At 34.8% G+C, this 23562-nt stretch overlaps 3 protein-coding genes across 3 annotated transcripts; all 3 read left to right on the top strand.

The window, feature by feature from the left end:
• Positions 1–1425: 1425 nt before the first annotated feature.
• LOC116137706 (transcription factor bHLH93-like) lies at positions 1426–2933 on the top strand. Its single transcript, XM_031423393.1, has 4 exons — positions 1426–2040; positions 2133–2300; positions 2404–2571; positions 2677–2933. The coding sequence occupies exons 1-4, from the start codon at positions 1450–1452 to the stop codon at positions 2761–2763; spliced, it is 1014 nt and encodes a 337-aa protein (XP_031279253.1). The 5' UTR covers positions 1426–1449; the 3' UTR covers positions 2764–2933.
• Positions 2934–7437: 4504 nt separating this feature from the next.
• Positions 7438–8210, top strand: LOC116137710 (uncharacterized protein At5g65660-like). The gene is made up of 2 exons (XM_031423396.1): positions 7438–7671; positions 7789–8210. Exons 1-2 carry the CDS (start codon positions 7447–7449, stop codon positions 7930–7932), a joined length of 369 nt encoding a protein of 122 aa, XP_031279256.1. The 5' UTR covers positions 7438–7446; the 3' UTR covers positions 7933–8210.
• Positions 8211–13117: 4907 nt separating this feature from the next.
• On the top strand, positions 13118–18452 carry LOC116137674 (auxin-responsive protein IAA8-like). Its single transcript, XM_031423347.1, has 7 exons — positions 13118–13284; positions 14501–15004; positions 15094–15311; positions 15392–15618; positions 15763–15904; positions 16929–16990; positions 17950–18452. The coding sequence occupies exons 2-7, from the start codon at positions 14597–14599 to the stop codon at positions 17985–17987; spliced, it is 1095 nt and encodes a 364-aa protein (XP_031279207.1). The 5' UTR covers positions 13118–13284; positions 14501–14596; the 3' UTR covers positions 17988–18452.
• The last annotated feature ends 5110 nt before the right edge of the window (positions 18453–23562 follow it).

The following is a 23562-nucleotide window of genomic DNA, read 5'->3' as shown; positions in this document are numbered from 1 at the left end:
AGTCATGAGTTTGATTGCTCTTTATTATTAACAGGGGTGACCATTGAAATGTTTATTCAATCATTAACTTTAGAACCCCAAAAGATTAATTTAGGTGTACGCAAACTGACCTAAACACTCATGATAACCAAATAAAAAAATATATATATATGGCGAACATACATATCATACATGACGTTAATGACAAAATACATCTAAGAAAGTAGTTATCCTATTTAACTTTACATATACGTTGAGACATGTTGATTATCCTATACAAACTATTTATTTATTTTAGTTTTTTCTTGGGACAAGACAATACTTTTTACATGGAGTCTGTGGGACAAATTTGACAGAACAGGTGTGGTCTATTTCCAATTAATACAACATGAAAGTGATGAATTATGAACTGAAGAGTCAACCTGTACTCCGAAGAGTCAACCTGTACTCCGATTTCAATGGGGTTCTATGTCGCCACTCACCGCCATCAAATTGCAGTTTTTAAAAATTATATTGGACCTTACCTACCAGTAATGATAATAGAATAGCAAACATTTTGTCCCTTTAGTAAATTAAATAAATGTAGCAGGGCAATTGGTAATAGAATATAAAAGCCTAGGTATTTGGCGCACAATATAACCCTCATGCAGCCATATTAATTAATAATGAGAATAGCATTTGCATATTCATTTTAGAGCAAAGAACAAGTACATGAGCCAAATTAGGGTCAATAAGAAAGAGAATTATTGCACTAGTCTATGGATGAATTTGGATCTGTACGTCGCATTGTTAATTTATCCAGGTGAGAGATGAGAATGAGATAGTACTGTCCTTATAATTAAATTAAATTAATTTAATATATAAATTAGGTTGGATAGTTAATAGAATTAGTAGTAAAGTAAAACCAGAATTGAGACAGATGTATAATTGAAAGTTTAGTAAAGAAGAAAAGTGAGTAAAGAACAAAAGAGGCCCACCAACTCATTTGAAAGCGTGAAGTAAGCCAAATTCTAGAGGTAGAGAGATATGGGACCCAACTCAGCAAAGAAAAATTTCTGTAAATGGTTGATGGGGAAATAATATTGCAGGGAGCTTGAGCATACAAAGAACCTGACAAGGTCTATGATGCTAATACCATCCTTTTTCGTTTCAGACAGATCTGTGGGTCAAAATTTTCAGAGTAAACAACAATTAAATATTTAGTTTGTTTGATTGCAGAGATTTCGGTGAAAAAGACACAAAATCACCCCCCCACGGATAAGTGTAAAGAAAAAAGCAGATTCCATTTCAATCTAATTAGGCGCAAAGTGCTATAAATACAACATATATAAATATAATTACATACATACTATAAATTAATTAAATATTTAATTAATTAACAACCTTTCATTGGTGTACCTATATATTCTTCCGCTGGGTGCAACTTCATCTTCTCAAGGTGGTATTAGGCATTTAGTGGTGAGAGAAGTTATGGAGTTTAGTGAACATGGTTTCTTAGAGGAATTATTAGCTCTAAGAAGAGACACTTGGGAGACCATCCCTACAGAAATGGATGGACTATTCTCTAGTAATTGGAGTTATGGTTGCTATGATCAAAGCCCAGCTCCCATTCTTCCAAATTCTTATTATCAAGCTTTTTCTGCGCCACTTGAACAAGACTTCAACTACAACAACAACTTCAATGAAGTCTATTGTCCTTTTGTTGATGAATTGTCAGCACCACAACTTACTGATTCATCAATAAACACACTTGATACACCACCATTTCCAATTCCAGAAGAGTTTCCATTGTCCATCATGGACGATGAAGAACCTAATAATCTACTTGTGGAAAATTTCCAAAATCTCGATGTGCAATCTTCTTCTTCTTGCAAAGTGGAGCCATTTCAGGAGTCTCCTGAAATCCCAGTTTTCAACATGGGAACTTGTCTCGAACGAAAGAATAGAAATAAGAAGTCGGAGGGGCAGCCATCAAAAAATCTAATGGCCGAGAGAAGGCGAAGGAAGCGCTTAAATGACCGCCTTTCAATGCTGAGATCGATAGTTCCAAAAATAAGCAAGGTACGTAAATCAACTCCATTGCTGGTTACTTCTTAAAGTATAATTTATATACCTTATTTGGTTTTAATTCCCTTTGTTTTTGTTTTCAATAGATGGACAGGACATCTATACTCGGAGATACCATAGACTACATGAAAGAGCTCCTTGAGAAAATCAATAACTTGCAACAAGAAATTGAAGCAGATTCAACTCATATGGAGACAGTGGGCATTTGTAAGGATGTGAAGCCAAATGAAAGTTTAGTGAGAAATACACCAAAGGTATGGACTCTGCAATACTCATGAGTAAGACCTTCAATTGAGATAAGACTTAAATTATTGGAAAATTTTCTAAATTGGATACTCCACATGTTATGGGTTGCAGTTTGGCGTGGAAAGAAGAAATATGGATACCAGAATCGAGATTTGCTGTGCAGGGAAGCCAGGATTGTTGTTATCAACGGTATCAACCCTGGAAGCATTAGGCCTTGAGATTGAACAGTGTGTTATTAGCTGCTTTAATGACTTTTCAGTCCAAGCTTCCTGTTCAGAGGTACAAATTCAAATCTTAATAATTTGTTGGGTATTGCTTTAGTGATAGTTAATCAATTGTGAACAGAGCAATGTTTAACTTTTATCTTTATTGTGATGCTGATAGGAAACGGAGCAGAGAACGCTAATAAGCTCTGAAGATATAAAGCAGGCATTATTTAGAAATGCAGGCTATGGAGGGAGATGTCTGTAGGAATAAAGGGAGTAGAAAAGAAAAAGAGCAACTTTATGCTAAAATTTTCAGAGACAGGTTCCCTCATCTCTGTAATTTCATTGAGCTTTTAAAAAGGAAAGGTTGTAATGATTTTTTTTTTGGTTTAATAAGTGACTTGTACTTCTCAGTTCTCATAGCAATGTAATATCTATTCTGATTGGAGATGTTTATGAATGCATAATTGAGTTCCAACATTTCTGGTGAAATATAGTTCAATAAGAAATTAGATGTTCAGGGGAATGTTTTCCAGATTATTCGGGGTAATTAAGCAAGCTACCCAAGTTTCTTTGGAAGCTTTTGCTACTAAAGTTTACCTAAACACAACTTGGACCAATTCCCTGAATTAGCTAACGTTAGTTGATTGGTGTTTTTACTAGCAATTATTTCAACCTTAAAAATACTGTAGACCCGAATCTTGTAAGAATATTCTTGTTCACTTTTTATGTTATAATATGCACTAAAATCACAATTTGCTGTTATTCTAGAAACATAGTATGTGGTAGTACCATTCAAATCACTTGAGAACTGTAATTGGGAGCACATGCAGGCGCACACAGGTTCATGGAAAGGCCCACGGTATGTCAATCAAAACAGAGTTGAGGTGCAACAACGACAGAAAAAGCACTAGTGAGAAAACAATTATCATTGTACTTAAAACTACTAAAAAATTACACAATTAATAATAACTGGTTTTTTACTTTCGTATTCACGGACTTCAATGTACAAATTTCATATCAAAATCTGGACATGACATCTCGAGAGAGGTTGATTCAACCGAAAAAGCCAAGAGTGCATGTATTATCAATAAGGTCAGAAATTTTCAATTTTCTCCTTCTATCAGCTTTAACTTTAGACATTTTTTTGTTTGCTGCTGTTGTTGACCTTTAGGTACCAAAATATGTTTCTGTGTAATACCGAAATCGAAACTTTGGCAGCCAGTAGACGAAGTTTCTCCCATCTTATGTTAAACTTGACCTTTTAATCAATATTTAAATATGGAGGTTCAAGGACCACAGTAGCAGCAATGAGAGATTCAAATGAAAGTCTCAGCTACCAATTAATATGGGGATGTAAACCTAGGTACCTGAAATAATGGACTCATGTAACAACAAATGGTTGATCTGGATTATTGGGCCAAAAATAAAACGTCCCCATAACAAATTGGAGCGCATTGTTTTGGTAGGAATAGAAAACTTTACATGCATACTACGCCAAACGCGTATTCCTACAGAAGAAATAAAGCTGTAGGAAACATAAAGCTTATTGATGTACTATAGCACCCAAACATAAAAATAACACAAAAGCAATCAGTTGATACTGAAGATACATATATAAATATAATATACTTGATGGCTTTTGATCTAATTATTAAATCAATCTGTCTTGTCTTTCATTGCTTTTGATCGCTTATTAATGCTCTTTTTGGGAGGTCTTATAGGGCATTGACAAGGTTCTGAAACTCACCTTGCTATCGCTAATCCTAGAGAATCTTTTGACATGACCCAAGAAGGGGGCAAAACTTTTTGGAAAACAACAAATTATGCATCAGGCCTTCATAAAGCTCCCAACACCGCGAAGAAGCTGAGACATTTCCACACAGTTGCCACGAAGATGCTCAAATCTAGCTTTTGCACAGAATAATTACCTCGTTATCCTCAAATCGATGATTGAGAACGAATCTCAAAACCTCTGAAAGTGGCTTTACCTATTCATTTTGAAAGTTGTATATTCTGTATCCTCAATAGTTTATCCTGTATACCCTCTCTGTTTCTCCCTATTCATGAAGATAAATTTTGAGAACAGAATGTTCGCAAAAAATAAAACCCACATACTACAAACTTATTCCGGGACTATTATTTAATTGTTCATTCGTAAAAGGCCACTGATATCCATGGCAAGTAACTTCTGGATTCATGATATCAGCTGTAACAGTCTATTAGGAGTATTTTCAAACTAAAATTCCCAACCATTAAGTTGAAAGGCCAACAAACAAAGACCCTTTTTTTTGTATTTTCACTTCAAATCATTATTTAAAAACCAACCAAGCAGTAAATAAACAACGTGGAATCTGCTTAGTCAGATGAAATTGCAATTCCTCTTACTGATTCCCAGGTTTTAAGAGAATTGAACGTCTTCGATCTGGAAGGAGACATGATAATCTGATCTTTCATAGTGTAATATGATATGATAGATGGATTTAAAACTAGAAACAAACGACAAAGTTTAAGAATCATATTAATTTGTAGGAAATATTACTCTCCAAATCAATGACAAAAAAAGGTAAATTACTTTGAATTTCTACTACACAATTTGAAATCGCCTCGGCACAGGCCACTGTGCCCACTCACTCATATTATGTTGTTACCCCATTAATAAGCCTCTAACAACAATGATCGAGCTCTCAGGTGAAACCTGAATGGGCCGAATCACAGTATTAAGAAGTCTACTTCTCGTCATCTTCTTTGAAAGTCCATAAGAGTTGCCCTTAATGGGCTTCAACTCCCAGACTATGACAATAGCCCAATTCAGATCAACTCAGCCCAAACTAATTTTAAATCTTTTCTCAGTTAACTTAATTTTGTTTGCATTACTAGAATGAACAATTAAAAACTGAAATGATGAGTGATTTTCGTTTTGGAGTTGGCTTAACACTGGGATTCTTTATTTAATTATTTCTTTTTGTTCTTAATATGTTAAATATGAGTATTTTCGTAATAGAACTTTTAATAAAAAGAAGATAATTTGTAAAGAGTTAAAGAAATTTAATTGCAGCCAACATATAAATGAATAACCAACCAAATAGATGTAACGAGCTAAGAATTTGAGTTGCTCAGAAGTGTTTCAGCCCACTAAAACTTTAGCATAAAGAGAATATGGATTTCAGTTCACCAGACCTTTCAGACGAAAGGTTTATTAATATAAGCCCAATGAAGCTTATAATAATGGACAGAAGCAAAAGCATGCATGAATAATATGTCTTTGTTTCCGACTCGGGAAATAAGCCATGATCTACGTTCTTGACAAAGATAGCCTCAACATAATTGTATTGAGGAGAATAATCTTGAGCAGAGATTGATTAAAACTGTGGATTTGTCTGTATTTGCGAGAAAACAGCCTGGGTGTATCACTGTATCTAGACATATTATAATTAAAGGAAGTTGAAGGACTTTCCACATGGCAAGGCATTTTCATTACTTCAAGTAGGTCTGAAATCATCATGTTTTCCACTAGTCTTGAAAGTGGAATTAGAAGAAGCCGAATTGATAGAAAATTGAAATGACCAGACCTGATATGATATTTGGGATCAATGCATTTAATTCAAAAACTTGATGTTACATTATATATATATCTCATAATGCATTTATTAGCTGTATAGGATAAGTCCAATACAGAACGCACCATCTTTAACGTTGAAAACCTTTTCCACAAAACATCAATATATAATTATATATATGCTGCTAGACGAGACCAGACCAGACCAGACCACCTTAACGTATCATCTTCAAACGCCCACTTCATATCTCTATCACCTATATAAAGCAAAAAGAAATATTTATAAGAAAGCTAGAGATAAGGTGTTTGGGCTAAATAATTTTGAGAAAAAATATATATGATGATCATAGAGAAGCAATATCGAGAAGGTAACCATATTATATTTAATCTTTCCAAAATAACAAGATTTGATTTCTGGAGATATCCTTTTGCTGAGAGTCATACATGTTTAAATCGCCATATAAATGTTTGAGTTCATACTGAATTTTCTGCAGTGCAGATCTCACATCAGTTTGATAACTAGGAGTTGAAGTTCCGTGAAGAAGTTTATAAGCACCAGTGTATAACACTATAATTATGGAATCAGAAGAATTTTCTGCAGTGCAGATCTCACATCAGTTTGACAATTGATCATTTTAAATTTAAAATACACAAGACTACCATTATCTAATTTTGTATATTATCTTGATTCAATTCACCACTTGTGCTTTATACCAAGAACTAACGAGAAAATGTCCACTGTTATACAAAGTCCTAAGCAAACCTTTATAAATTGTCCAGAACGATCCTGAACGGAGTGAAATATTCTCAACTTGGAAGGATTGGAGAATCATCGTATAGAGAGCAATTTCCAGTCACTGTATTACTAGTCATACTGTAATATTGGAAAAGTTATGTAATCACACTATTAGTCTATTACTAATCGAATAAATTTGAATGAGATGGTGTTTAAAGTTTTTATAGTTTTATACTTCTGTGTTTGTAGCTATGGATGATTGAATTTCCTGACCTACACCCCACATAAATTTCATCTAAGGAATAGTACGTTACCACACACATGAGAGAGACAAGGTCACAGGGAAGCCATTGTCGAATCTTGGAAACTTTATTCGAAACGAAAGTAGTTTCATTATAATTGGTTAAAAGCCAAGTGCGAGGAGGGACCCGTTCACCCCTTCCGTACCACAGGAGAAGTGTACGCTAAAAGAAATGCACCCAACCCAACCCAACGTTCCCAACCCACCACTCATAAAAATTCAATAAATAGTCACCAACAACTCCACCACCTTCAGCCGCAATGCTAATATATATATATCTTGGAATCCATGTAATTTATGATCATTTGCATTGCCTGCTCATGAGAGAAGAACGGACGAAGAGGAATGAAATATGGAGAATGAAGACGCATCATCATCAGCTAGGCCATTGATTAGTTTCCCTCTTGGTTTGGCTCTTCTTTTATTCATATTATGTAGTATGACTGGATTTTTCACCTGTTGCTTTTTCCGGGACAAAGTTAGATCACTGGTTAGATTCAGGGATGATGATAACGCTGATGAAATCCAAACCAATTTCGACCATTTACGACCACAGAAATCTTCACCTCTTCGCAGGGTATATGTCTTTCTCTCTCTATCGTATCCTAGTTTCCAATAGTTTTTTTTAAGAAGTTCTACTTTTTGGTTGTTCTTCAATGAAACATTTGATCTAAATTTACGTACTTATGATCAGATATCAAAGCAAAAACAAGCCCAAAGTCTGCTAGTATCGATGCCAGGAGATGAGATTCCGAAGTTCGTGGCTCTGGCATGTCCATGTAAGCCTTCTATTGTGGAGAAGCTAACGGTGACGGTGCTCGATGAGACTCCTACTTAGTTTTTGTACAGTGTAAATGTGTAATTAATAATCAATGAAATGGTATAAACATTAACATCTCATAAATCACTTGTATATTCTCAATATTAACTCTGCTTAAAACAACATGTTCAATTGAAGATGGTTCGATTCTTGCACATACTATAGCTAATTAGCTACCAATTAGTATAAAAGTTAGTCGGATTTGCATCAAAGTTTTGTTTAAAAGCTTCTCTCTCTCTCTCTCTCTCTTGATTTTGTTTATTTCCCCTTCTACTTTTCCTTGTCCTCGTCCTTAATTTATGTCCATGTAATAAAACTGCTACTCTTTCTTCTCTACCTCTGAATTCGACCTATAATAACGCGATGCTAATTTAAGCTTGAATTCTCATCTTCAAATTAATAGATTTCAATAACTAATGATAAAAAAGGGACCTTCAAATTAAATGATGGCAGGGTTCCACGGGATCCCAGTTTCGAACTCAAGCTTATAAAACAAGTTCAAGGAATTTCTGGATTATTTAAAAAAAAAAAAATTAATTATCAACAAAGGATCTACTAAACACACGGTGACTTGATGGTAAAGAGTAAAAAAGATTCCATAAGTTTCTGAATTGTGTCCTTCCAGGCATTAATAGGGGTTGACTATTGGGATTCTTTTTTGGTCAATATTTCAAGACCCTAGAAGATTAGTTAAGATGCATATAAGCTGGCGCCGGACATCCCTGGTGATAGAAAAAAAAAAAAAAAGGACCTACAAAAATCAATTAACTTATTGCGTTCTCAACGAATTATGTGTAACAAAATCAACCAAAATTCTTGACAATCCCCTCATCTTGGATATGATAGCAGAAAGATCTATTATATTGCATGGAATTAAAGAAGAAATTGACGAAGATCCAGTGAAAGCATAAAAGAACAGATTCAATTACATCAATTCAAAAAATGTGCAATTGCATTGTCTAGTCAGCTCCTCTTTTAAAATTATTTTTCTAATATTTACTTTAGCTAGCTTTAGTCTTGTTACTTTGTCTTTTTAGCCCTTATGAGAGCCTAGCTAGCTTCTACTAATCCAGCCATGGCGAAAGAGTAATTCCCATCAACAATTTTTCTCATAATCCTGACGTGATAGTTCGTAATGGTTCGTTCGTAATTAATTAGTGAGACTTATGCAGACCCATGTGGAATCCGTTTACACTGACCATTGAAACTATCACGTAGCGTGTAGGAGAAAGTTATTGTGGTGTAGTATTATTCAAATAGAAAAGGCCAATGCACCTTTCACTCAACTCATATAAATTATAAATAAATAATAAATAAAAAAGTTAAATAAATTAAACATAAAATTGGAAAAGAGATATCTATGCTTGAAATTGTAGGATGATGAAGTAAAGATTGTCAAAGATTACAAAGATATTAAAGAAACAAATATCTTAGGGTGCGTTTGGTTTAGTATTTGGATAGGATTTTAGGGGTAGTATTGGGTTATGGATATGGGAGTTACGAGGTAAATTTTAAAATTTATAAAAAAGCCCTTAGGTTTACTATTAACTAAAGACCCTAACATGTAAAATGACAAAAACACCCCCACCACCTGCACTGTCAGATTCCGGCCACCACCGCGGAATCTGGCCGGAAAATTTCGTTACGGCACAGACTTGTGGATCTGTGCCGTAACACGTCGTTATGGCCTTTTCCGGCTAGATCATGGGGATCTGGCCGGAAAAGGCCAGATCTACGGTTTGTTATGGCCGTCGTTTGCCGGAAAAGGCCAAACGACGGCCACTCTTTGGCCGTCAGCGACGGCCAAAGATGTGGCCGTCGTTTTCGGTCAACGAGGCCAAGATTTGGCCGTCGTTGACGTCAACGACGGCAATTTCTTTGGCCGTCGCTGACGGCCAGATCTGGCCTTTTCCGGCCAGATCCGTGGTGGATCTGGCCGGAAAAGGCCACAGCGGTGAACTTCCGGCCATTTCTGGTCGGAAGTTTGGCCGTTGTACAGATTCCGGCTATCACCGACGGTGGTTGCCGGAATCTGACAAGTTGGGTTAATGGGGGTGTTTTTGTTAATTTTTAAACTTTTTTTTCAGGGGGTATTTAGTGAAATTAATAACCTTATGGGGTTAAAATGTAATTAAAAAAAATAGGGTAATATTTTGAGAATATTGTACCAAACGCTATTTGAAAAATAGGATCCAGAATAGGGATAAAAATATTAAACCAAACGCATACTTAGCTATCCTTTTCTCTGACTGTTTGAGTGTAGCTTTCACCCCTTAATAATTCACCCGTGTGCATGTTTGAAGTTTGAACCGGCTTGTGACAAAGACTCTGATTCACGTATCACAACCTTATCGTTCAGAGTCAGGCTGAGGCAGGTCATATTCTAAACAATTTTGGTTTTTAAAACGTGATGTGCGAAATTATTGAAATATCAAATAACACAAACACGTACACCGTGAAAATTACCCTTGGATGCCTCAGTCAAACTTCGTGTTAGCTTAGCTAGGTCTATTTCCAATAAAAAGGCCCACAACAATTGAACCCAACACCCCTTTACCTGGCCCACTATTTGACTCTATGTGATCAGATCAAACTATATACTTGTAAATCCATAACTCAACCGTCGTTATCATTGAACAAAATACGGCATACAGCTCAAAACGGGACCGCTTTCCGAGGCAATATCCCACAATATCTGTTCTAAAATTTTAATTATAAATCATTACCAAAACAACTTTAGTTTTGTTCATAATTCACCCGTGTGCATGATTTTAGCACTCTCACATGACAACATCCATCATTTTAACGTTACTAGTCACTTGCTTTTTAAACCTATTTCCTTTCTCTTACTCATGTCTATGTCTATAGGCGGCCTGATTCTGGGCCTGGAACCCGGCCCATTGCTACAAAAGGGCCCAAATTAAAATAGAGAGATGACGTGTAAGTGACGTGTGAAAATAGGGGAGAGATCAGAGAAGTATGATGATGAAAATAGGAATATGTACACGATGCTGAATGACTGCATCAAGCTGTATGCAATGTAATGCATGGATTAAGGGCAAAGGCAAAGCGTGCGATGGTGGTGGCAGTTAATGATGGTTAATAAATCTCCACCCTTGCTTTAAAAAAAAATCACATAAATATCTCAATTAAATCCTCACCCACACAGGGGATCAACGCGCGTGCATCAAACTTTCTCATCACCATGACTACTCTCCTCTTAAAAAAATATTTGGGACCCAACTTCCTCTATTTTCAAGATTGTGGAAAACTAGAATAAATTGGATACCAAGGGTGGAAAATTAAGATCCTATCTTATCAATCCGTAAATGGTATAATTTTTTTTTTTAAATGGCAAAAAAAAAAAGTAATAAAATGGGAGAATGTGGTTAGTGATGGGAAAGTGGAATACAAGAAGTAGTGGGTCGCGTGAGAAAAGGTGATAGTGAAGGAAGTTATATGTCTCGTTCTGTAGCCGGCAATCCAAAACTAAAAGCCGCTTTCCTGTCCCCCAACACATCATATCTCTTCAATCTGTTTTTCTTTGTCTCCTCTCAACCCCACCCCACACTTAATGCTCTCTACGTAACTTACACTCTATCTTTTCTCTCTCTCTCTCTCTCTCTCTCTTTAAATAAAAAATAAAACCCTTTTATTATGTATCAAATAATGAAATGAAACTATTTGGACGAAAATTATGTGGGCTGAATTTACTAATATGCCCTTTGTGTGGAAATAGTGGACCCCATTAGGACCTAGAGACCATGTGAATGCAGTTGGTGGGATCCGTTGGAGTGAGTGGAGGGTGTTTAGGGAATAAAAATGAATCCATTTGCATGTAACATGGGGGCAATGGAGGAAGGAATCTTAGTGTTAAAATAGAAGAGTAATGAGTGGAGTAGTTGAATTTGTTATATTTGGTTAAACAATACTTGTTTTTGATAATTATTGTTTCTTGGCAATAATAAAAAAATTAAAGAAATGGGTATCATCATGATTATATGGGATAAATGATAATATTTTTGTAATTAAGTCAAACAAGTCTAATTGCGGGTAAATTGGTCATTTAATTAAGCAAACACATTCTCACGAGGGAATTGGAATCACTGCCCACAAAGTTTAGGACATCTCACGAATCTTATCAACTTATCTTAAAAAACTTAAGTTACGAAAACGACACTCAAGGGCAGTGATTTGGACACGTGCTAGTTTTGATTGACGGATTAGGATGATCAGTTAAAAGACAATTTTGCCACTGTGAGCCCAGGGTGGACACACATCAATATGTAACCCGTGCTTCAATCGTTTATTGGCATGACATGATAGCATCTGGCCCATTCATTTTATTTTAATTTTTCAAATCTCACATCAAAACCTGCTCATTTCACCTCATTGACACGGGGATCTTTCCTCTGTTGTCAGATTTCTTACAGATTGACTTGTAAAATTACGAGAAATGCATTTCACATGAGTTGAATTGTATAAGATAGATGCTAGTTTAAGTACGATTTGGATAATTAAACAACGGGAACACTAACCAACTGAAGGAAATTAGGTTTCTTGAAACGACATGAAAACTGAAAAAGTTGATGCGTGTGATACTGATGTGAATGCACACTTCATGAAACACTAATGTCAATTATGCACATTTAATTCTGCATTCTAAAGTGATTAGATAAGTATCAGTTCATTTTTGGTAGGGACAATAAGAAATCAATCACTTACCTACAGTGTCACTTTCATCAAACTTTCTAAAGATCGAACGGCGTGCATTAGACTAACCAAAAGAAATCATAAGGCATTGATAAGTGTTTTTGTTCGGCGGATTATTGAATTAAATAAACAAATACAAAAGACAGAGTGTTTTTTATAAGAAAAATGACACATTTTTTAAAGTGGTATATTTTAATGCATAGAGTTTCACATCAGCAAAGCTCTTGTTACTCTGTGCCAAATGGAGGGTCCTTAGCCTCTTACTGTCTTACACACACACACTCTCTCTCTCTCTTCTTCTCTCCCTCTTTCTCAACTTTCTCTTCTCTGCTAAATCGATTCTCTTCTTCTTCTTCAACTACTACTTACTGATTCNAATAAACAAATACAAAAGACAGAGTGTTTTTTATAAGAAAAATGACACATTTTTTAAAGGGGTATATTTTAATGCATAGAGTTTCACATCAGCAAAGCTTTTGTTACCCTGTGCCAAATGGAGGGTCCTTAGCCTCTTACTGTCTTACACACACACACTCTCTCTCTCTCTTCTTCTCTCCCTCTTTCTCAACTTTCTCTTCTCTGCTAAATCGATTCTCTTCTTCTTCTTCAACTACTACTTACTGATTCTTCAGCAACTGATCCATAAGATTTAACTAGGTAAATCTTTTTCACTTTACTGTCTTAGCTTCTCGCTTCCAAGGATTTATTGCTGTGTCACTGGTTTGCTCTTGTTATTTTTTCAGTCTATTTCTCGGTGCTTCTCTTCTTGCTTATTTCTTGCTTTTCACTTCATGCTTTGTGTTTTTGTTTGTTGCTGGAGAAAACGTAAGAGAAATTAAATGTGTGGATGTTATGGGTTTATGTTGGGGTTACTGGTTTCCGTACAGTGAAAAAAAGGTTCAGTTCAGCTTGAACTGAACGATACGGCGGCATGAGTAAAGTTTTTCTACTTCAATGTACTCTAAAATAGTAAAATATGATTTTGCCTAAGTACGATTAGACATTTTTATTTTTATTCTTTTTTCAAAACTTTCCCGCACTTTCCAGCTATCGAACACACCTATACATACTCCATGTATTTTTTTTTTAAGTGTATATGCGTTTGTTGCTGTACTTTTCCTGCATTTAATTAATTTTAGCAACACTGGTTGTAATTGCTTGTAGTTGAACCCTGTTTGTTTTGCTGAAGTCTAAAGGTTCTTTGTTAATTATTTTGTAGTTTCATTTCGAGATTTTTATCAGTATTTATGCAAAGATTTGATTAGCCAAAGGGATTTGGATCTCTTGATATGTAAGCAGTAAGCACGTATATTGCTTAACTTTGTTCTTACGCCATTTTTAAGCTACTGTTTGACTTCCAAAGCTTCACAGTTTATATTTGTATTTATATTTTGTGATCGTCGTATTTTTATTTGGTACAGTTACAGCAAACTGAATCACTAGCGATTATATATTATCATTTTTCCTTTATACAAACAGAAATATATATCTTCTGTCAGATTTTTGTTGTTGTTAAAACAAAGCAGAAATGGTAAAAGTTTCAAATTAGGCTATACTTGGGCTACTGTTTGAGCCCATGGATCTATCAACTTTGTACCATGGTATCAGTTTTGATCTTGTTGCTTTTAGCATATTCTCTTTGGAACAACACACAGCATAATTTGTGATCGAAGGAATGTTTTAGTATATTTAATGTATGTTGAATTGTTTGCTTAGCCAGCTGTTATTGAATTGTATTGCTCTTAGATTCAAGTCTTTTCCATCAACAAAAAAGAGGAAGGAATGTATTTCTCTTTATTTCTGTGTCGTTCAATTTAAGATTCTGATTTTTTATGTTTTTGGATATAACTTCTTTAGTTTTCCAACTGTGTAGGGTGATTTTTGGTGGGTTTTTGTTTCCTGAAGAACTTTTTTATTCTTAGATTAAGCAGGGTACCAAAAATTTGAGTGTTTCTGGTTTCGAACTTTGATGTCTCCACCACTACTTGGTGCTGGGGAGGAAGGAGGTCCAGGAAATGTCGCTTTACTACCTTCTTCAACCTCCATGGAAAGCATATGCCAGAACGGCTCAGAATTAAAAGAGCGTAACTACATGGGATTATCTGATTGTTCTTCAGTGGACAGCTCAGTGGTCTCCAGCGTCTCTGATGAGAGCAAAACGAGGCTGAATCTGAAGGCTACAGAGCTAAGGCTTGGACTTCCTGGGTCTCAGTCTCCTGAGAGAGATCCAGAACTTTGTCTATTAAGTTCTACACAACTCGATGAGAAGGCTCTTTTTCCGTTGCATCCTACAAATGATAGTCACTATACATCACAGAAGAATGTTGTTTCCGGCAACAAAAGAGGATTCTCTGATGTTATGGATGGGTTCTCAGAGGTAAAAGAATAAAATTAGCATTTTCTACAGGGCATTGGAAGTTTTCCCTCGTGATTTCTGACTTAGGAATTATTCAATCTGTGTTGCAGGGGAAATATCTTTCTAATTCTGAGCTATTGTCACCCAGGCCTGCTCCAAACTTGGGACTAAAGCCAGGTTCTATGCTAGAGAACCTCGGGGCTCAACCAGCCAAAGCAAAAGAGATGGCAACCCAGAAAGCAGTGCAGGAAAGACCTCATGTTGCCAGTGAAACTAGAACAAACCATAATGGCTCTGCAAACAACAATGGCAGTGCACCTGCTCCAAAGTAAGTGCAAACTAGGATTTTTTGACTGGTTGAGGCTTATGTATGACGTAATATTAATCTGCAATCTTGTTCTTTGGCAGAGCACAGGTTGTGGGTTGGCCTCCAATTAGATCATTTAGAAAGAACTCATTGGCTACCCCTTCAAAGAACACTGACGAAGTAGATGGAAAAGCAGGGCCCGGTGCTTTGTTTGTTAAGGTCAGCATGGATGGTGCTCCTTATTTGAGAAAAGTAGACTTGAAAAATTACTCGAAATACCAGGAATTGTCTTCTGCCCTTGAGAAGATGTTCAGCTGTTTTACCATTGGTGAGTTTTTTGAGACATTCTATCTTATATTGGAATTTTATCGGTGGAATAATATAGGTTAATGCATGCCAAGCTGATATTTCCATAAAGATGCACATTCTGGTTTGCATGGATCCAGTTACTGCTGTTTTTGTGTGATGTTAGGCCAATATGGATCTCATGGAGCTCTTGGTAGAGAGATGCTGAGTGAGAGCAAGCTGAAGGATCTGCTCCACTGCTCAGAATATGTTCTTACATATGAAGACAAAGATGGGGACTGGATGCTTGTGGGTGATGTCCCATGGGAGTAAGTTCTAATTCCTTTAATGTTTTGCTTGTGCTTGATTTCTTCTCGCCTTGAATAATTCAACTTGCCATTGACATTGATTGTATGAGATCTTTAGTTATTATGTTGGGTGCCTTTAAGCAAAGTTGATGTTGTAGTATGGGAGAGTTTCAAGTTTGATAGTACATGTGAAGCTGACAGTAGTGGCATATACCACCATATATAAGAATTAGAATGAATGAAAATCATATGCATATGCCAAAACTATATCAAGCTTGTCAGTGGATTTTACCTAGGTGATGCATAAGACTGAAGTTATGTACACCATACAACTGTAGCCATAATATATAGGTTATTTTAGTTGTCTGTAAATTAAAAAACTTGTTTTAAGAACCTGCAAACCAAGGCTCAGGGAGATGAAAGTAGATAATTAAATATTTTTGTTTAACCCTCAGTTAAGATGTATAAAAAGTTGTATTTATGGCATATAAGAAACTTTGGCACTGTCGTAAGCGGTGGATATGATGTAACAGCATTGCACGTGCTTGCAGTAACATAATTTTAACTGAACATCCGGTAAGTTTATAGCTGTTATTCAATGAGGACCTTCAACTTGCATCAGGAAGGAAACACGTAATTTAAGTTATTTAACCATAGCTCCTATTAGATGAACCAAAGCTGAGTTGCCTTAGATGTTATTTTGGACTTTCATATGTCGGAATGCCTTTTTCCTCTCTCTGTTGAATCTTGTATATGGATGCATAGTGGATTTGTTACATTTATGTAACACAGTATCTGCTGGATCAGTGGAGAGACAATAACTGTATTACCGAGAAGCTATTGGTTTTGCACTTATATTAAAACAACTTTGACTTATGGTGAAAAGACTATAGTTACCATTCTTTTGATTGGTCATTCTAACTTTGGCTTCTTGTCTGTGGCCATGCATAACCATATTCAAATTTATGGTTTTGAACTTATTATTATACATTGCTAGAATTTGAGCTTGCACTGTAGTCTAATTCAATCTATGGACTTATTTCAGGATGTTTATAGATACATGCAAGAGACTGAGGATCATGAAGAGCTCCGATGCCATTGGCCTAGGTATGTATATTACGTGGTCATTATCCACTTAAACCAAACATGACACCTCATAAGATATTGGAGTATAAAAGCACCAAAAGTTAAATATCTCTTCAGAAATGTCCTCAACATGCATGACAAGCAAGATTATTAACTTTTCAATCATGCCATTCTGAGGATCACCACTCAAAGGAAGACTAAATAAGATGTCCCAACTTCATAAATTGGATATCAAAAACATTACTTTAAGTGTTTTTGTATGGTTAATTAACATGTGGATTGTCCAGGGTGACATTCAACTACTCTGAAAATTAGAACTGACAAGTAAATGGAATTTTAAACAAATTATAATTGCTCCCTCCATCCATCTCAGAAGTAACACATTTACTTGGCTGTTAAACTCATTCCCTCTGAGAATGTCAACTGGTTGATGTGGTTGAACATCACATATCTATCCATGTATTGCTTGACCTTGTGTCTCTTGTATGTCAAGTTAGTGCAATTGTTGTTTTTAGTTTTTGTATAGTGAGAATATAAATGTATACAATTCTATTTTTTTTATCAGATTTGTTGCTTTTTTTGAGATTATAACACTGAATGGACCTATACAGATCATTCTATTTTACAAGTGAAATTCTAATCTGACTCCTTTACTTAAAAGAGTATTTTTTGTGCATTTTATGGCAGGATTCTAAAAGTTTTGAAATGAAAATATTGGTGCTCTATAATTCTTTGTTCAGTTTTTCTATGATGTTTCTTCATAGTGATATAATGCTATATCTCTGTTACCAACTACTCAAGTGTCAGTTATCATCTTACTGTGAGACCCATGGTACAAGTTCTACTATGGCTTCCACATATCAGCATACTTTAATTGGTTATTTAATGAACGTCCATGTGTTAATTTTATATATGCACCATAATCATGTTTTATGAGATTCAATTGGTTGAGCTCATTTTTCTTGGAAAATTTTGTGTAGCACCAAGGGCCATGGAGAAATGCAGAAACAGAAACTAGCTATTGTTAGACATGATTGTCGCTATCCATCCAGCAGTCCTTGAGATGAATAATTCCAGGAGAAGATATCAAAGCACATGCATGAACCAAATTCCTCTTGGAGGTTGAAGAATGGAAGGGTACTGGACTGGATAGGTGATCATGAGCATCTTCCTTCATCATGTTACTATGTTTATGTTCTCGTTGTGAGGTATTTATGTTCTCTTAGCTGTGGTTCTGATCTATTCAAATTATAAAACTCCTAGACTTTGGATTTGGGAGTACCTCTAAGATTGGGACAAGTTCCTGTTATCATACAGGTACCTTAGTTTGTAAAGTGCATTGTTTGTTGAACTTCTATTGTGTGTGTTTGTATTGTATGGTGAAAGACATCACTCAAGTTGTTTGTAACTCATGTATGTTAACTTCTGTATGTGACCATGCGTTTGTTATCTCGTCAATAATATTTGGTTATAACTTGGGTGATCTGCAATCATAATCGGCAGAATTCATGTGGACAAAGAAAACCAAAAGATGAGGTAAACTTGTAGATAATTAAGTATAATCATGTGGTGGGCTTGAAGAGTAGGGGTTAAATATTTAGATATTGCCAGTCATTTAGATATGGCTGTCGGATAGTAGTCATGTGATGCCACAGACTTTAGGCTGCATTATTGATGTGCTTTGCTCTGAATAATTTATGTAATTCTTTGGGGGCTTTTAATTTACATATGATGCACGTGGAAAATTATTAGTTAGTATGAATGAATACCCAGTGAGGCCAAATCTTTTAGTTGCAGCGTAATAATGCAAGCTTCAACTACTAAACAAATATCGCCAGAATCAAAGAGAAAATGATCTTTTTAATTTTGGAAGGATTGAAAATGATGGAATTGAGTACGACTGAAAATATTTGTCTGCTATATGTGCAATAAGCCAAATGAACCTTGTCTGCATAATCTCTGCTTTGGCTTCGTCTAAAAAAGGGCAGTTACTGGGGGCTAACCAGATCAATTTCATGAATGCTGTAAAAATCCTTGAATTTTTCTCTCAAAGATTTAGACTCTTAAATCAGGTAAATAATAGGGCAAGTGAAAAACTAGTTTAGAATGTAACATTAGTTCATCAATTGTTTCTCTTGGCATCCAAAATTAGTTACTGGGCAGAGATATCATATATGACCCTCAATGCAAATATTATTTGTCACCAATTGCAGAATCATGGACTTACGATTTAGACAACCATTTCGCATTAGTTGTCTGTACATTAATTTGAATATACACATCTGGGTTTAGGGTTGGAACTGCTTGATCTCTTTTCTTTCTTTATGATAGGTTTTGATACAAATATCAGCCACGCACCACAAGTTGGTATCCTCTTTTTATTACCACTCAAACAGATTGATTACCCTCGGGCACATATTACATGTTTCCAAAGAGGGCGGCATTTTGGAGTCGAGTCTTTGGTCAAATTTCTGATATGTCCTAGAGAAATTATGAATTTGTTTAAGAGGTAGGAGAGATTTTATCCAACATCAATGCATGTGAACGCCGAAGAGAAAATGTATGCCGGCATCTAATAACATGTCACTGATAATTAAATGACACATTATTTCAACACATTTGGGTCCCTCATTCCACTTGTCTTATTTAATGATAAAATGTGATTAGCCTTTTTGACTTTCTTTTTCAAACCTATGATTTCTCCTTTATCTTCCAGTACAGTATCGCTTGTTGCAAACTTTAAGCTCAGCCAAATAATACTGAAATCAACATATCATGATTGCCTTTGATTTATTTTTCATGCTAATTATATCATGATGGCCAGCAGATTCTCTTACTTCAATCACTTATATATTTTGAATAAAGTAGAATGCATGCAATTGCTTTTTCTGCAGTTCTAGGATTATGTTTTTATGCCTTTTTTTTTTTAATGTTTCTTAAGCATATCAATGTGTCTTCATCCAATGTGTGAAATTGAATGGAGACAATCTCTGTAAGAATATCAACAGGGATTAAAACCCATGACCTGCCTCCAATCAGTGCCCCCATTCCTTTGAACGAATCATGGGTAAAAGGAGAATTTATCCTCCTGCTACACAGAGAGAGTGAGAGAGAGAGCTTGCAGCAAATATAGCAAGCAAGGAATGGCAAAGTTAAAAAGCTTCCTCATTTGGTGTTGTGGAACAACTCAACAAGAAGAATACATAGAAATTTTCATCTCTCTCAGCTCTAGACTATTGATATCAGAACTCAGAAGTTCAAAACACCCTATTAATTGATAAGACCATCTCCAACCGCAAACACCAAATTGGAGTGATTTTTTGTGTATTTCACTATTACATCTTCAATTCGTTACACCAAATATTACACTAAAAATAATATTCCTTAAAATATTCTCTTTCTCTTTCTTTTTATTAATAACCACCGAAAACTAATCTATCAGAATACTAAATTATTATTTTAATTTATGTTGTATTTTCTTTTAATTTTAGTGTTTTTAAATTAGTGTTAAATTTTATTTTGAGTTATTGTAGTTAATGTTTGTATTGAATAAGTTTTGTTTTTATTTTTTTATCATTTTTTGAATTATATAATTATTATGAATTTATATTGTAAATATTAATCAATTAACATAATATAATAACAAAAAAATATATATATATATAGTTTTTGAACGGTGTTACATCAAATTAGTTAAGTGAATAGTATCAAACTGTCACGTTAAATTTGGCGGATCTGCTCACTTACACCGATGGGTTGGAGCATACTTTTCACACATTTTGGTGTTTTGAGATTGGGTTGGAGATGTTCTAATAAATATGTGTTGAAAAGACTGATAATGGGAAGAATTGTTCTATGATCATCATATATAATTAACTATTATAATAAAAAAAAAAAAAAAACACGAAGATAAGAAGGGAGGCATGTGCAGGCACAGTGTAGTTAATTATTAATTTATTTTTTCTTCGAAGTAATTGTATGATAGAGATAGTTGGGAGTTGTTGTTAATAATGTTAGGTATAATTTAATTTTTTTCTTGGAAGTAATTGTATGATTAGAAGATAGTTGGGAGTTGTTGTTAATCATGTTAGGTATAATTATAGGTCTACCATGATTGTAACCCCACTAACTATAACCTTTCTATAATTGGTGCTTTGACTTAGTAAGAGATTATTATCCCTAAATATTAAGCACAACATAATAATCAGATATTTTATATCAACAGTAATATGTAACTCTCCTGCTATAAGGCATAGAGACAGAGTCCATAAGGGTTGTCGAATTTGCCCAACAGAAACCTAGGAATAAGCTCAAACAAGCAAATTTTAGGTGCGTTACACTGCTCCAAGTGAGTTGAGTACATCATGGTAACTTTCGGAGCCACTATGATGTGAATGTTTGAAGAAAAATGTGTGTTTAAAATGCAAATTAATGAGTGAAAGTGAATTACAACATTCCACATGACTTGTTTTTTTTAGTCAAGGCAGCTTAAAAGTGTTGAACGTGAAAAAAGAAGGCGTATAAATGGTGCCAAGTCCATATAAAACAGTTAGTAGATTGAAGACGCAACAGAAAAAGAAAGAAATAAAGTGATAGATTCATATAAAAGATGGTAAAAAAAGTGAGGAAGATATTTAGATTCTGTTGCATGCCAACAAAAGTATGGTTTTAGGTGAAAAGCACTTTCCTAGTACAACGATCTCTTTCGTTCCCTTTAGGTTGCGAATCTCTATTGGTCAGTTTAAGATAATTATACTTAAGTTTTTCCGATAGTCTTTGCCAAATCATTTAAAGAGATTTACTTAGCTGTCTATAATGCCAACAAACCCTTAAGCCACCCAATTACTAGGCCATCATTTCCCACTTCTTTTTCCCTTAGTCTAAAAGATTATCAAACAGTCAAATTTTGGCATTATTTATGTGTTTTTCTGCAATTGGGTTTGGTCCATTTTCTCTCAAAAGTCATGACCTACAACAATAAATAAGAGCATTTAATGTTATGAAGATAGTTACAGAAACAGATTTTATCGTCTTCAAATTCAAATGTGGCTTTGTTTAAGGTGTTCAAAAGGAAGACGTAAAGCATACTCTAGAATTCTCTTTCTGATCAAGGCACAAAAATGTACGTGTTTTTGTACCAACCTTTCAAATATTAAGAAGAAGAGGAATCTCTACCCTCAATCACAGATGAGTCCTTACATTTCAGTGTCCAGAGAATCTGAATGGGCCATCAAAATTATTATTAACTAATTGTACATCATGCCAGCCAGTTGTTAAAACTCACATTTTCTGTTTTTGATTTTTGACATTATCTCATTTAATACTATAAGCTTTCTATATTTGGTTAAATTTTTTGAATTGAATTGACATTTTGACACACCCTAGTACCAATAAATTTTATATTACAAGAGACAAATCCAATTCTTAATTGGGACGTTGTACCAATACTTGGATGAAAATTAATTAATCTGACCTCCTCAATACCTCCATTTAGATATAGTATTATTGACATGATGGACTAAAGGCAACAATTTGAGACTCTTAATCTTGGGGTAAATAATTTTAAATGTATGTTAGAGCTTAACCTTATTCTATATAATGTCATAAAGTGGTGTGATCCTTTAGTTTAGTATTATATGTTATATTAATAAATACTGAGATGAATAATAAAAATTTCGTAATTAATTAGTGAATACATACATAAAGCAGTTTATGAAAGGGATGATACGGCCAATAATACCAATAGATTGTAAAGAACAATTTTGAAAAAGAGAGAGTATAGATATAAATAAATAGGCCATGCTGGTCATGCTGATATTTAATTAATATATATGGTTGTTAGAGATTCTAGTAGTTATTGGCTCATGACATGTGCCCCATTAATTGCAACATCTCATCATCTCAAACTCAACCTTTGTTTAATTCCATTCATTATTAACTCTTCTTCCAATTCAACTTTTATTAATACCGTTTTCTCTCTTTATATACACCATCGTAATCCTAATTTTTTATTTATTTTTTTTTTTTTTTTATCATTGGTATCTGAACTAGCTTACATGCACCTCAACTAATTCTTTGAGACTCTAGAATTGTCGATCGAGAAAGAACCCAAATGGCCACCTCTATTAGTACCTAGGGAGACTCGAACTCAAGAGCTCATGAAACTCTTTTACCATCCGGTCATCCAATGGCGGTTCATAATAATCATCTTTTTTTTTTTTGCTAACCGGGGTATCTAGGCCAACTTACGTGTACCTTAACTAATTATCGGAATCGATTGAATACCCTTCAAACCTAATAAATCAGGTAAGACATAATTATATATTGAGGTAGATACCCTCAAGGTTTGAACTTAGAAAGTCAAGAAAAAAAACATACTTTCTTGACCACCAAGCCAACCCATCGGAGTTATGGTAATCTTATTCATTTACACACAAAGCTTCCCTTTTTTTTTATTTTAATTTTAATTTAAGATTCATGTGACTTCACCTACCATTCATTGCCATCCTTTTCTTATTATTTACTACCCTAACTGTTGCTATCTAATTTCCAATACTTTGTATTTGCTTTGGGACGATTCAATTTTTGATGTA

This window comes from Pistacia vera, unplaced genomic scaffold, assembly GCF_008641045.1.
Source record: "Pistacia vera cultivar Batoury unplaced genomic scaffold, PisVer_v2 Contig332, whole genome shotgun sequence".
NCBI lineage: Eukaryota > Viridiplantae > Streptophyta > Magnoliopsida > Sapindales > Anacardiaceae > Pistacia > Pistacia vera.
The sequence above is the reverse complement of the archived record's forward strand: the minus strand, read 5'-3'. Positions and strand labels throughout refer to the sequence as shown.

Coding starts and splice junctions, on each gene's coding strand:
- LOC116137706 (XM_031423393.1), top strand. CDS start 1,450: ATGGAGTTTAGTGAACATGGTTTCTTAGAGGAATTATTAGCTCTAAGA. Junction 2,041..2,132: donor TAGTTCCAAAAATAAGCAAG/GTACGTAAATCA, acceptor TGTTTTCAATAG/ATGGACAGGACATCTATACT. Junction 2,301..2,403: donor TAGTGAGAAATACACCAAAG/GTATGGACTCTG, acceptor TATGGGTTGCAG/TTTGGCGTGGAAAGAAGAAA.
- LOC116137710 (XM_031423396.1), top strand. CDS start 7,447: ATGGAGAATGAAGACGCATCATCATCAGCTAGGCCATTGATTAGTTTC. Junction 7,672..7,788: donor AATCTTCACCTCTTCGCAGG/GTATATGTCTTT, acceptor ACTTATGATCAG/ATATCAAAGCAAAAACAAGC.
- LOC116137674 (XM_031423347.1), top strand. CDS start 14,597: ATGTCTCCACCACTACTTGGTGCTGGGGAGGAAGGAGGTCCAGGAAAT. Junction 15,312..15,391: donor GGCAGTGCACCTGCTCCAAA/GTAAGTGCAAAC, acceptor GTTCTTTGGCAG/AGCACAGGTTGTGGGTTGGC. Junction 16,991..17,949: donor CTCCGATGCCATTGGCCTAG/GTATGTATATTA, acceptor AATTTTGTGTAG/CACCAAGGGCCATGGAGAAA.